The sequence below is a fragment of the Saimiri boliviensis genome, chromosome 10, assembly GCF_048565385.1.
Source record: "Saimiri boliviensis isolate mSaiBol1 chromosome 10, mSaiBol1.pri, whole genome shotgun sequence".
In the NCBI taxonomy this organism is placed as follows: domain Eukaryota; kingdom Metazoa; phylum Chordata; class Mammalia; order Primates; family Cebidae; genus Saimiri; species Saimiri boliviensis.
In genome coordinates this window covers 116,327,852-116,343,054 of record NC_133458.1, presented here as the reverse complement: position 1 = coordinate 116,343,054, position 15,203 = coordinate 116,327,852, and the positions used below count along the sequence as shown (strand labels likewise).

Below are 15,203 nucleotides of genomic sequence, written 5' to 3'. Positions count from 1 at the left end.
TCGCATTGTGAGGGTTCATCTTCTCTCCCCAAAGTCTTCTGATTTAAACATTAATCCTATGTAATAAATACCTTCATGGCAAAATGTAGACTGGTTTTGACCAAGCATCTGGGCACTATAGCCTAGCCAAATTGGCACATAAAATTAACCTTCAAACTGTAACAGGATGATTTTGGCAGAATAACAAAATACCCAACTGAGAGAGTTTTAAATCATACGAGAATCTGTTAGCTTACATGAGAAGACACCCAGAGATAAGGGCAGGGTTTAGGGTTGATTGAGTTAGTGTCATAAAGATGTTATCAGAAACCCAGTGAATACCATAATGTATGCTCCATTCTCACTGCCTCAGAATTTGGGTAACAGAAACTGAATGACCTTTGTACTTCGGTGAAGTTTTTTTGTTATTTGTCTCTGGCTTTAAACGTTTTTGGAAAGTGAACTGCAGTTTTACAGTATGGTCTAGATTTAATATAAGTGATAAACTTTCAACTTCCTTTTTTTTGAGACTGGGTCTAGCTCTGTCACCTAGGCTGGAGTGCAATACAATCTTTGCTCACTATAACCTTCACCTCCTGGGCTCAAGGGATTTTCCTGCCTCAGCCTCCTCCTGACTAGCTGGGACTGCAGATGCATGCCACCATGCCCAGCAACTTTTTGTATTTTCAGTAGGGATGGGGTTTCTTTGTTTTGCCCAAACTGATCTCTTAACTCCTGGGCTCAAGTAATCTGCCCGTCTCAGCCCCCTAAAGTGTTGGGATTGCAGGTGGGAGCCATTGTGCCCAGCCCAGATTGTTTTATTGCCTCATGTTATTTCTGCAGCAGCCACTTTACCAACCAGGATTCCTTTATTGTTACTTTCATACTCCTTTTCTCTTCATTTTTGAAGCGTTCCTTTTTCCTTCTGCTGTTCCCCCAGTGTGTTTTGTTGCATAAGAAAGGCCGAACTGGCATGCTACTCTTAAAATGTTAACAGTGATTGCATTTGTCTCAGAATGTTATTTAGGTTACACATACATCTTGCTACACTTCCAACTCTTTTAGCAGACACTATATTAAATAATGGCAGTTCAATGGAATATTCATAATTAAACTAAATAAAAGTTGCTTAAATATAATATATACTTTTAAGATGGTAACAGTATAGCTATAGGTGAAATACTTTGTAGGTAAAATTTTGAAAAAGCAAGATAGCTTTGAAGGATAAGATTATTTTAAATAGATTAAAAAGTTTAAAATCTGAAATTCCCAAAGATCTATTTATATGCATTCTTAGAAATAATAATTTTGGCTAGGCGCAGCGGCTCACGCCTGTAATCCCAGCACTTTGGGAGGCTGAGGTGGGTTGTTCATTTGCAGTCAGGAGTTTGAGACCAGCCTGGCCAACATGGTGAAACTTCATCTCTACTAAAAATATAAAAATTAGCCGTTGTCGTGGCACATGCCAGTAATCCCAGCTACTCAGGAGGCTGAGTCAGGAGAATCGCTTGAACCCAGGAGGTGGAGGTTGCAATGAGCTGAGCCACTGCACTCCAGCCTGAGCAACAGAACGACTCTTGTCTCAAAGAAAAAGAAAGGAAAAGAAATAATGATTTTTATCTGTTTTAACTCAATTATTCTCTTATACATAGACCTCCAAAAAGTTTTTGAAGGTATCTCTAAAAAAGGAGACTAACATACTTTTTTTTTGGAGAACTAATTAGAAACTTAACAAATCTTAAAAAGTGGTGTTTTATTTAATTAAAATATATAATGCTTACTGTGAGCCAGACACTGCTTTGAGCTGTTTACAAATATTCATTTAATCACCATAACAAATCTAAGAAGGATAGAGAAGGAAATGAGATACAGAGGTATAGGAAAAGTTAGAATTATTTGATCATACACTAAATAATCTATGTGAAAAATAGCAGCTAAAAATATTCTTTTCAAGTAGATAGTCATTTCTGTATGTTTGATTTTAACAGAATGTAGAGAATCTCATTATTTATCAAGGTATATTTATGGGAAAATGTGTTTAGAACTCAGATTTTGAGACCAGATTGCACACCATACCTATTCTCACTCCCAGTTGTGGTGTCGTTAAATGGATTTATATTCTTTATACTCCTACCATCTTTCATGTTGCGGGAGCAAATTTATTTGGGCAGCTCACTATCACTAGAGGCCTTAAGGCCTGAAATTAGGAATGGAAAACCCTGAGGTAAAGAGCCAGGAGGTCTTAAGTTTTTTAGTTTGAAGGTTGGAGGACCGGAGTTTTCTTTGGGCCTCTTTTTGGTGTAAACACTTCTGGGTTTGAGATAGATATTTGGTTTCATGTCGGCACAGTGATGAGACCTTTCTTTTTTGCCATTTCAGGAATCAATCTAGTTTTTCTTTTGATTGCTACTGCCCCTGTCAGCCACAAACTTCTTGTAATTTGCATGTATCAATTTTTAGGTTTCCTACCTCTGATACTAATGAGAAATGGAGGACTATAGGTCTCTTTTCTACCAATACCCATACTACACCTTTTACCTTCAGGCATATTTTTTTCATATTCCTGTCCACAGGTCATGACGTTGGGGGTAAATAGAAGTGTTGTAATAAGACACCTGAATACTTTGAAAAGAAATATTGTAACAAATATTTGTTAAGCACCTGTTATATACCAAACATTGTAGGTGCTTGGGATAGAGAAATTCTCTAATAATGGCTGAGGATTGGGGCTTTGGGTGGGGTTAGGGGAATAGAGGAAATGTCTTTTTTTTTTTTTTTTTTTTTTTTTTTCTCTTTCTCTCTCTGTCCCAACTTGAACCAGGGTCAAAGGAGAGTAGAGGAATGTCCTGATCCACCCCCGTTGATACTGTATGACTTGAGACTTTAATGTTAGGTTAATTTGCTTCCTCCTGTTAAAACTAGAATTGTTTTCTAGCAATTACAGATTAAAAGTAGAGAGATTCATAGGGATAAATGTTTTTTCATTTTCTTTCTTTCTTTCTTTTTTGTTTTGTAGCATTTAGGTAGAATGTTTTTGAATTTCATACAAATGTCCTGAAAACTTTGCAAATTCTGATTCTTTTTTGTCTTCTCTAGTAAAGATCAGTGCAGTTTTTGCAGCCCTTAGTTTTAGTCAGAACTGTTAAATTTCTGAAATTCTCTTCCTTAGTTATTTCTGTTGAATTTGAGAAAGTTCTAGTCCAACTTAACTTTTTTTTTTTGAGACAGTGTCTTACTCTGGAGTGCAGTGATGCTATCTCAGCTCACTGCAACCTATGCCTCCCAGGTTCCAGTGATGCTCGTGCCTCAGCCTCTTGAGTAACTGGAACTACAGGTGTGCACCACCATGCCCGGTGTGTTTTTTGGTAGAGAGGAGGTTTCTCCATGTTGGCCAAGCTGGTCCTGAACCCCTAGCCTCAGGTGATCTGCTAACCTCAGCGACCAAAAGTGTTGGGATTATAGGCATGAGCTGCTGTGCCCGGTCAACTTTTGATTATACATTTTCTTAAGGTATTTGTGGTTGAAATGGACCTGAGACTTTGGTCAGGAAGTTTATGCTCTGATATTTTGTCTTTTGCTGTCACACCTGCCTTAGCCTTCAAGCTTGGATTGATCTCTTAATACTAGAACAGCTGGAGAAAAATCATTACAGCCATCTGGGTTATTTTCTTCTCAGATTTATGGTCAACAAAGCTAGGACTTAAGGGCTACTAAAAAACTATCCTTTTATTTGTCTTTAGTCAGCTCTGTCTTCCATTCTGCAAAGCAAAGATTCTTTTCAGCTTCTGTTTCTTTTCCCTCAAGTAGAAGACATCGCTTCATTTTCTGCAGGGTAAGTCAGACCAGCCAAGAACTCTCAACTTTTAACTTTTCATGCATTTACCTCACTGTGTACTCATTTTACTCATTTGTCTCAGAGGAAGTAATATTTCTCCTTCCTACTTGAAGCTGATTCCCTCAAGTTCTTAGGTACTTTGGTGTGTGTTATCTCTTTTGTATTTGCAACTGCTTCCCTCTCCAACTCCTTACCTTCAGCACCAACCCTATCCACATCTTTCCTGTATTAAAACAAAAAAACTTTTCTGTAATTTGAGTCTGCTTTATGAATCATTACTCAGTCTTACTACTTCTCTTTGTTGCCAGACTTTGTGAAAGAGTAATCAGTACTTGTTTTGTACTGTCTCACTTTGTCATTCACCCATTGGTCTGCATTTTCTCACTACTTTATAAAAGATAAGTGATTTCTTGCTAAAAGTAATAGCAGTTTCTCAAGTTTTCCTTAGCTGACTTGGCCAGAATTTATTATGTTGACTTGATCTTAAAACTTCTGCCTTTTCTGAAAGAGTTCTATTCAGGTTTGCTTTATCCCTCTCTGGCTATTGATTCATAGTCTTTCTCAGTGGCTCTTCTCAGGGGTGTCTACTTGGTGGTGGTCATCTTCCCTGTTAAGAGTAATAGGCACTTGTTAAGACTAAAGCCTTGTGAATGGACAACTTAGTTCTAAACAGCTTGGTATTTGCCCTACTTTGGGATAGATGGCATTTGACATGTTTTGGGGCCACACACCACTTATTTACCTCACTTTCTGTAACAGCCTTGGGCTTTTTTTTTTTTTTGGGTGGGGGGTGGGGAGGATTCACCTTTTGTCTGTTCTCAGTCCCTATAGTTGTGAAGCCTACTCTGTTTCTAGGGGTACATAACTCAGCTTGGGTAGTTGGAGCGTTACAGTTCTGCTACAAGGTTGAGACTTACACTGATATTTCATGTACAGAGTGAGGTCCTCTTACCTGTGCAGTGTGAGTGTGAGGGTAATCACTTGAGACCAGATAGGTTCTGAGAATAGAGCAAGCACTGAGAAATGGAGAGAAAGAACGTAGGCTCTTGCCTTAGGATTTCGATACTTCTATTTTTTTCCATAATTATAATAGATGTTCAGAAGATGGAGAAGTTATCTTTTATTATTATTTTTTTAATTAGTGTACATTGGCTTTTCTGTCACTTGCAAGTGTGACATTCCAAGTAAATAAGAGATATGGATTGGGAGGTTCAGTTTGAAATAGCCTTGCCGGGTGCGGTGGCTCACGCCTGCAATCCCAGCACTTTGAGAGGCTGAGGTGGGTGGATCACCTGAGGTCAGGAGTTCGAGACCTGCCTGACCAATATGGTGAAACCCCATCTTAAAAAAAAAAGAAAAAGAAAAAGAAATAGCCTTATGTCTTAAAATGCCCTAGCAGCAGAGAGTTGTTCTCTGGTTGATGGGGTTTTCACCAGGGAGAAATCCGATCCTTTTTGATTCCCAGGACCTCAGATGCTTGAGTTGACTTTTTACCAGGGTTTCTACAGACTTGTTGGTGGGACAGATACTTAAGGATCTACTCAGTGAAAAGGATCAGAAATGCAAATAACACAACTATTTATTCCCCTGGTGGTGATCTCACTGAGTCTTATTTGCTTTGCTTGTGAGTTTTGAACTAATTGTGACCAACTTTTATTGACTTTTAAATCTGTTGTATTCTAGGGACTTTTAACTATAAATTTTTTAATACTTCTCTTATTAAAATAAAGTTCTTCTGTAAGAAGTGTGAGTTTACTATGACCATGGTAATGCAAATATATATAAATAATATATATAATGATGCAAATACACATGAAGAAAAAATTAATTTCCCATTTTCTCTTGCTGCTTTTTGCCAATCCAGTGTTAACAGCTTACTATGTACCATTGGTGCTTTAAAAAAAAAGTAAAATAAAAATGGAAAAGTCTATTAGATATACGGTTGAACCTTAAACAACATGAGTTTGAGCTGCATGGGTTCACTTATATGCAGATTTAAAAAATGTATTGGAAAAAATTTTAGGAGATTTGCAACAGTTTGAGAAAACTCAAATGAAGCATGTAGCCTAGAAATTTAAAAAATTAAGAAAAAGATTACAGTGGCTAACACCTGTAATCCCAGTACTTTGCTGGAGTGCAGTGGTACGATCTTGGCTCACGGCAACCTCCGCCTTCCGGGTTCAAGTGATTCTCCTGCCTGAGCCACCCAAGTAGTTGGCATTACAGGTGTGAGTCAATGTCTGGCTGATTTTTTGTATTGTTATTAGAGATGGGGTTTCACCATGTTGGCCAGGCTGGTCTTGAACTCCTGACCTCAGGTGATCCGTCTGCTTCAGCTTCCCGAAGTGCTGGGATTACAGACATGAGCCACTGTGCCTGGCCTGAATGTTGTCTTTTGATTCTTTCTTAGAGTTTCCATTTCTCTGCTTTTACATTTTGTCCACTTTTTTTTTCATTAGAGCTCTAGGAATATTAATTAGAGCTTTAAAAAAATTTGTAGTCTGGCTGGACGCTGTGGTTCATGCCTGTAATCCCAGCTCTTAGAGAGGCAGAGACGGGAGGATAGCTTGAGCCCAGGAGCTTGACACCTCACCTGCCTGGGCAATATAGCTAGACCCCGTTCTCCACAAAAAGACCAAAAAAAGAAAAAAAAGCATAACTTCCCTCAAAAAAATTCGTAGTCTGGTAATGCCAGTATTTCTGCTGTATCTAAGTCTGACTCTGATGCTTACTTTGTTTCTTCAACCTGTGTTTTAGCATGCTTTTAAATTTTTCATTGAAACTCAGACATAATACATGGGATAGAAAGAACTGAGGTAAATAGGCTTTTAGTGTAAGGTTTTGTGTTTTCTGGCTAGGGGTTAGACTCTGTTCACTGTTCGCTATACCTGTAAGTGCTAGAGGCTAAAATTTCCTGTAGTATTCTTATTTTTTTCTCCACTGTTGTCTTTTGGTTTCTCTGGAATTTCTTTTAAATAAGGTCTGAGATGTGCAGTTTGTTTAATTGTATTCTTCACTTAGTATACAGGAGCTGTGTTTGTATAGTGGTAAGGTATAGAGGGAAGGGAACTATTCTAAAGATTTGTTCTCAGTCTTTTAGTGAACCTGTGCCCTTAGACTGTAGTCACCACAAGTACTTCAAATGTTTTGGTTTTTCCCTGCAGTGAGACAGGAGTGCTAGAGGATACTGGTGGTGGGTATTTCGTTCCCCTAAGGATAGAATGCTTTGGAGTTGAATATTTCCCTTTTTCTAGGTTGGTAAGGCTCTGGTAGAACCCTGGTGGGTTAGCCTCTGATAAATAGTTTCTCTTGAAGTCAGGACTTGTTAAGGACAGAATGTTCTGGGCATATTTCATCATAACTACATATTTTTCTCTGATCTTCACTATGATAATCTGGTAGGGCTTGTGGTTGTTAAAAACTGACAAAATGGGCTAGACACAGTGGCTCATGCCTGTTAACCCAGCACTTTGGAAGGCCAAGGCGACTGGATCACAAGGTCATGAGTTCAAGACCAGCCTGCCCAATATGGTGAAACCCTGTCTCTACTAAAAATAAAAAATTAGTTAGGTGTGGTGGCAGACACCTATAGTCCCAGATACTCGGGAGGCTGAGACAGGAGAATTGCTTGAACCCAGGAGGCGGAGGTTGCAGTGAGCTAAGATCGTACCACGGCACCCCCAGCCTAGGTGACAGAGCAAGACTCTGTCTCAAAAAAAAAAAAAAAAAAACCTGACAAAATGTGGAGGCCTTTCAGACAGGGTCCTGCCTGGAGTTTTTATAATTGAAACTTGTTCACACTGAGCCTCCAGCTCAGTTTAGGCTTTCCTACCCTGCTAATAGTTCCCAAGGATGTTTCTGCTATGGTAAGTTGTGGTTGTCTGTGTCTGCCTGCCTGGCTTGCTCTCTCTGATTTTGGAGGCAGTGGTTTGCCCTGTGACTCCAATTTCTGTTGTGGATCTAAGAAGAGTTGTTGCTTTTCACTTTGCTTTTATTTTATTGTGAGTATGAAATCAAACTAGTGGTCCCCAGGGTAATTTTTTTTTCTATAGTTTACTTTTCATATCAAAGAATATAACATATCTCTAGCTGCATAATATACCACAATATGGATATACTAGATTTATTCAACCTTTTGTTTATTGATGGTTATTCAAGTTTTCTCAGCTTTTTTCCATTATAAAAAGTACTGTTAAAAATATTCTTGTACATGGCCGGGCATGGTGGCTCATGGCTGTGATCCCAGCACTTTGGGAGGCTGAGATGGGCAGATCACAAAGTCAGAGATTCAAGACTCGCCTGACTAACATAGTGAAACCCCGTCTCTACTAAAAATACAAAAATTAGCTGGGCAGTTAGCTGGGTGTGGTGGCATGTACCTGTAGTTCCAGCTACTCGGGAGACTGAGGCAGGAGAATCACTTTAACCTGGGAGGCAGAAGTTGGAGTAAGCTGAGACTGCACCATTGTGCTCCAGCCTGGGTGACAGATTGAGACTCCATCTCAAAAATAAAAATAAAAATATTCTTGGACATGTATATTTGCATACAGGTGCTGTTATTTCTTTAGCTTTACTCTTTCTTTTTTTTTTTTTGAGATGGAGTTTCACTCTTACTACCCAGGCTGGAGTGCAATGGTGCGATCTCGGCTCACCGCAACCTCTGCCCCTTGGATTCAAGCAGTTCTCCTACCTCAGCTTCCCAAGTAGCTGGGACTACAGGCTGTGCCACCATGCCCAGTTAATTTTTGTATTTTTAGTAGAGATGGGGTTTCACCATGTTGACCCGGATGGTCTCAATCTCTTGACCTTGGCCTCCCAAAGTGCTGGGATTATAGGCATGAGCCACTGCGCCCAGCCCTAGATTTACTCTTAAAAGTGGGATAGCTAAGTCAAAGGATATTTGTATTTTTAATAATATATATTGTTTAATTATTTGCCCAAACATAGCAGTGTATGAGTTTCCTCTCTTTGGCGATTACTGGATATTGTCTATCTGATAGATGAGAATAGTACCTCATCATTGCTTTGATGAGTATACTTTCTTCAAAACTGATGAGGTATGGAATATCTTACATATGTTTATTTACTATTATAATTTCCTCTGTGGATTCTTTATTTGTGGACATTGACATTTTTCTTTCATTTTGGTTATTTTCCAGTTTGTCATTTTCTTTCTTCCCCTTTCCCCCCGCCCCCGATGGGTTACTCTTATCACTCAGGCTGGAGTGCAGTGGCACAATCACAGCTAACTGCAACCTTGATCTCCCAGGCTTAGGTGATCCTCTCACCTCAGCCTCCCAAGTAGCTGGGATTACAGGCATGTGCCATTACACCTGGCTGTTTTTTGTGTTTTAGCAGAGTCGAGGTTTCACCATGTTGTCCAGGCTAGTCTCAAAACTTCCAGCCTTACTTGATTAACCCACCTTTGCCTTCCAAAGTGCTAGGAGCTAGGATTACAGGCATGAGCCACTGGGCCTGGCTCTCGTTTTTTTTTTTTTTTTTTTTTTCCGGAGACCAACCGGGTCTGTCCTGCTCTGTTGCCCAAGCTGGAATGCAGTGGTGCCACCATGGCTCACTGCAGCCAGACTCAACTGTGGCTCAAATAGTCCTCCTGCCTCAGCCCTCGAAAGTAGCTAGAATTATAGGTGTGTACTACCACACCTGGCTAATTTAAAAATTTTGTAGAGACAGGATCTCTCTATGTTGCCCCAGGCTAGTCTTAAACCTCTGACCTCAAGCAGTCCTCTCACCTTGGCCTCCCAAAGTGCTGGGATTACTGGCGTGATGCCCAGCCGTCATTTGCCTTTTACCTCTCTTGTATATTGTTTTCTTAGGCAGTATGTCTACATTTTTATTTAGTGAATTGTGACTTGTTGGCTTTTTATTGCATTTTTCTTTGGTATAACTGCCCACCTCCCTATGGGATTATACGTTTGTCAAAACACTTTTATCTATTCTTTCTTCACTGACTTAAGTTGGCTATTTTTATAATTATTAGATATATAACTGGTATTTGTTTTCTGGTGTGTATTATTTCCACTGTTCTGTCAGTCCCTATAGTATGACAGGTCATATTAATTTCTAATAGGATGACTGGGCCCGGTGGCTCAAACCTGTAATCCTAGCACTTTGGGAGGCTGAGGCGGGTGGATCATGAGGTCAAGAGATCAAGACCATTCTGGTCAACATGGTGAAACCCCGTCTCTACTAAAAATACAAAAAAGTAGCTGGGCATGGTGGCACATGCCTGTAATCTGAGCTACTCAGGAGGCTGAAGCAGGAGAATTGCCTGAACCCAGGAGGCGGAGGTTGTGGTGAGCCGAGATCACGCCATTCATTGCACTCCAGCCTGGGTAACGAGCGAAACTCCATCTCAAAAAAAAAAAAAAAAATTTCTAATAGGGCAAGTGTTTCTTTTTCAGAAATGTTTCTGCTAGTACTCTGGTTTGTTCAAGGATAATTTTAGAATTATTTTGTCAAGTTAAGTTTCCTTCTCTGTCCTAGTGATAAAGGGGAAAAACAAACCATTGGTCCTTTTATTGAAATTGCTTTAAAATACAGAGTTTTATTTGGGCGTGGTGTCTCGAGCCTGTAATCTAGCACTTTGGGAGCCAAGATGGGAGGATCTCTTGAGCAGGGGAATTCAAGACCAGCCTGGGTTATGTAGAGAGACCTCATCTCTACCAGAAATAAAACAAAGAAAAAAATTAGCCAGATGTAGTGGTGTGGGCCCGTGACCCAAACTATACTTGGAAAGCTGAAGTGGGAAGATCACTTGAGCCTAGGAAGTCAGGGTTACAGTCAGTTGTGATGGTGCCACTTCACTCTAGCCTGGGCAACAGAGTGAGTGAGACCCTGTCAAAAAAAAAAAAGGAAAATACAGAGTTTTACAATGTGGTGTTTCTTAATGAATTTTTTTTTTTTTTTGAGATGGAGTCTTGCTCTGTTGCCCAGGCTGTATTGCAGTGGCATGATCTCGGCTCACTGCAATGTGATCTCTCCTTCACTGGTTCAAGCGATTCTCCCGCCTCAGCCTCTGGAGCAGCTGGGATTACAGGTGCATGCCACCATGCCTGACTAATTTTTGTATTTTTAGTAGAGATGGGGTTTCACTATGTTGGCCAGGCTGGTCAACTCCTGACCTCTAGTGATCCTCCCACCTTGGCCCCCCAAAGTGCTGGGATTATAGGCTTTGAGCCACCATGCTTGGCCCAGTTTTGTGTAATTTTGTTAAAGTTTAGTCCTAGTCATTGTAGTTACTTTTTTCTTTTGTGAAATTATTTAAATTTTATTTTCTAATGAATTGTTGCTTCATATATTAAGTCTTTTGCTTTTTTTTTTTTGTTTGGAGACAAGGTGTGGCTCTATTGCCCAGACTCTGGAGTGCAGTGGTTTGATCTCAGCTCACTGCAACCTCTGCCTTTTGGCCTCAAGCCATCCTCCTACCTCAGGCTCTCAAGTAGCTGGGACGACAGATGCACACTACCACACCAGGCTAATTTTTGTAGTTTTTTTAGAGACAGAGTTTCGACATATTGCCCAGGCTGGTCTCATGTTTCTGAGTGCAGATGATCCATCTGCCTCAGCCTCCCAAAGTGCTGGGATTATAGGCATGAGCCACAGAGCTTGGCTGTCTTTTGCTTTTTGAATATTGGTTTTTCTTTAACCCAGCTAATCTTTATTCTTTTGGACTGTCCAGAAAAATAGCCGTCTTTATCTGCTGGTCATTGTATTTTTGTCTTCAATATTTATACTTGGTTAAATTTTACTAATTTTCACAACAGAGTGAGTAAAAATGAATTATTTATTATTCTTACTGTTTTTGAGACAAAGTCTCGCTCTGTCCCCCAGGCTGGAGTGCAGTGACACAATCGTGGCTCACTGAAACCTTTGCCTCCGGGGTTCAAGCAGTTCTCCTGCCTCAGCCTCCTGAGTACCTGCGATTATAGGGATGTTCCACCACACACGGCTAATTTTTGTAGTTTTATTAGAGATGTGGTTTCACCGTGTTGGTTAGGCTGATTTCAAACTCCTAACCTCGTGATCCACCTGCCTCAGCCTCCCAAAGTGCTGGGATTACAGGCATGAGCCACCAGAGATTTTTTTTTTTTGTCTCATATGTAATACTTGGCCTTTCCTATTAAATGTGAGATCGGTAGTTGGTTTCCAAGAGGTACCATAATAAACTTTTAGAAAAGAATCCTTCTGTTGCAAGTTTACCAAGAGTTCTGTGCTCGGTTTTTTGTTGTTGCTGAGACGGAGTTCACTCTTGTTGCCCAGGCTGAAGTACAGTGTTGTGATCTCAGCTCACCACAACCTCTGCCTCCTGGGTTCATGCGATTCTCCTGTCTCAGCCTCCTGAGTTGTTGGGATTACAGGCATGTACCACCATGCCTGGCTAATTTTGTATTTTTAGTAGAGACGGGGTTTCTCTATGTTGGTCAGGCTGGTCTGGAACTTCTGACCTCAGGTGATCCACCCGCCTTGGCCTCCCAAAGTGCTGGGATTACAGGTGTGAGCCACTTTGGCCTTTTGCTCTGTTTTTAAAATTAGGATGCCTTTTAAAAGTTCAGACATCTTTTTTGTTCTGGTGTTTTTGTCTTTTTCACAGGTGTAATGTATTCTAGTTCTCATTCTGTTTGTGTATAAGTTTCATTTAGGATTTCTAAGTCTCTTATAAGTATGTTTGTATAGTTTGTGTGTATGCTATGTGCTATTATAGGTTTTTGCAGCAGGACTAAGCTGGTTTTTATAAAATAAAGTTGTGATTTCAAATTTTATATATATATATATATATATATATATATATATATATATATATTTTCATTTTCTCAAATTCTCTGCTCTTAAGTACTCTGGAGCTATCTAGACAGAATTAAATTGTATGTTTATTGAAGGATTTAGAAGTCATCTTACGTCTTTCTGTGCCCAGACTCTTTGTTTTTTTAATTAAAAGTAGTTCTTTTAACAACTTCTAATTTTTTAATAAACTATATTGATTTTATTCAGCTTCTAAGAGACAATTTGATGTCTTAAACGTTAATCACACCTATAAACTATACAATATGGAAAACAGCAGGGTGATTTTTATTATTTAAAAATTGTAACAGTTTTTTTTTGGGAAAAATATTGGTTAGATGTTTTCATTGGCATTTGTTTTATTATGTGCAGAGAGAAAGGTGAATGTTATTAAAGTAACAAAGTGACACTTCTTTTCAAGAATTAATTTTTTCCCCACCAGCATTTTATTGTTAAAAATTGTGAATTTATAGAAAAGTTGTAGGAATAAGTTTTTAATGTATTAATTATTCTCATTCTTAGGTGCATTTTATCTGGTGTTTGAATATATGGACCATGATCTGATGGGACTACTGGAATCAGGCTTGGTTCATTTTAATGAAAATCACATAAAGTCATTTATGAGACAGCTCATGGAGGGTCTGGATTATTGTCATAAGAAGAACTTTTTGCATAGAGATATTAAATGTTCCAATATCCTTCTAAATAATAGGTATGGGTATGAACTTTATATATGTCTAAAATGAGTGTTAGCATGGATATATACATGGAGAGAATAGATTGGAAACCGTAAAGGTGGGGAATGTGGGGGGTGGTGAGGGTTTAAAATTACCTAGTAGGTACAATGTGCAACATTTGAGTGATGGATGCCCTAGAAGCCTAACCCCTACTATTATACTGTAATACCCATGTTACAAACAGGCACATGTACCCCAGAATCTAAAATTTTTTAATTAAATAAAAGGTAAAATGAGTGTTGAATGATATATATCTTGATTATATTAAAAAGATTTAAAATTTAGTTTATACAAACTATTTTAAAATAATCAGGCCAGCCACAGTGGCTCACACCTGTAATCCCAGCACCTTGAGAAGTCGAGACTGGCAGATCACTTGACACCAGGAGTTCAAGACCAGCCTGGCCAATGTTGGTGAAACCCCGTCTCTACTAACAAAATACAAAACTTAGCCAGGCATGGTGGCGCACACCTGTGATCGCTGCTACTCGGGAGGCTGAGGCATGAGAATTGCTTGAACCTGTGAGGTGGAGGTTGCAGTGAGCTGAGATTATGCCACTGTACTTCAGCTTGGGTGACACAGCGAGACTCTGTCTCAAAAATAAAAATAATCAACAATATTATAGCTTGAGATACTCAAAAGTTGCATTAAATCCCTGTTAGTGGCCGTGTGGGACGGCTCATGCCTGTAATCCCAGCACTTTGGGAGGATAAGGCAGGAGGATCAGTTGAAGCCAGGAGTTTGAGACCAGCCTGGCCAACATGGTGAGACCCTGTCTCTACTAAGAATACAAAAATAAACCCGATGTGTTGCTGCCTGCCTATAATCCCAGCTGCTAGGAAGGCTGAGGCATGAGAATCGCTTGAATCCGGGAAGCGGAGTTACAGTGACCTGAGATCATGCCACTGCACTCCAGCCTGGGTGATAAAGCAAGATGAGGTATCAAAAAAAGTCTAATAATAGTCTGTAATGCATAAAAAATAATGCTTAGTTGACTTTTCTGCCTGCTGTTATTCCAAATAATGTGAATGGATCATCTAATAAGTAATATAATTTCAGCTTTAGGCTGAGAACAGATTTTAGAAAATTTTTTAAAAAGTCACAATTATAAACAACTTTTTGGAAGTGTATACACACACATTTAAAATTTATGTAAATAAGCTTTTATTTCTAACAGCTTATATTTGAACCCTGGTAATTCTCCTATAATTAGTAGTTTGTTAATTAAAATAAGGCATGCCTGGTTCTGATTTTAATTAATAGTATTCTATGCATCCCCTTTAAGACCTGGAAAATTAAACAAATTAAAAATGATGTCATTTAGTTTTTAACTTGAACAAGGAATTTGTCTTATTGCTAAGTAATAAAAATGATTACATTTTATTTTCATCGAAGTATGCTTTTCTAAATAGGAGCTGAATAGTAATAAAATACTACTCTACTAATATTATAATACAATAATTACAATATACTACTATAATTTTAACTAAAACTATCCAAAGTATTACTTTCTCGTTTTCGTGAATTTATCGACTACTTGCCTTTCCCTGTATTACCTTGATGATACTGCAGTGTGAGCAGAGTTAAAGTTTACATAGGTGTATGATTTGTCAGTTGTAGGCATAGAATATATATGTGTATTGTTAATTTAGAGTACATTAATACCTTTTGTTCATTTTGTCTTATTTTTACCAGAGGGCAGATAAAACTTGCAGATTTTGGACTTGCTCGATTATATAGCTCAGAAGAAAGGTAAGAGTACCTTCAAATGAATGTTGTAGACAGTAGAGCTTAGTATTAGACGCTATACTAAGAATAAGTTATTAATAGTTTTATTTTTTAAAAGAGAAAT

General features: G+C 38.9%; 1 protein-coding gene across 2 annotated transcripts in view; it reads left to right on the top strand.

The window, feature by feature from the left end:
• Window positions 1-15,203, top strand: part of CDK13 (cyclin dependent kinase 13) — a 121,600-nt gene that overhangs the window by 57,991 nt on the left and 48,406 nt on the right. For both annotated transcript variants that reach the window (XM_039462077.2, XM_039462078.2), the window contains exons 6-7: window positions 13,136-13,325; window positions 15,047-15,103. In XM_039462077.2, coding sequence (XP_039318011.1) covers window positions 13,136-13,325; window positions 15,047-15,103 — 247 coding nt within the window. The remainder of the gene's footprint in view (window positions 1-13,135; window positions 13,326-15,046; window positions 15,104-15,203) is intronic.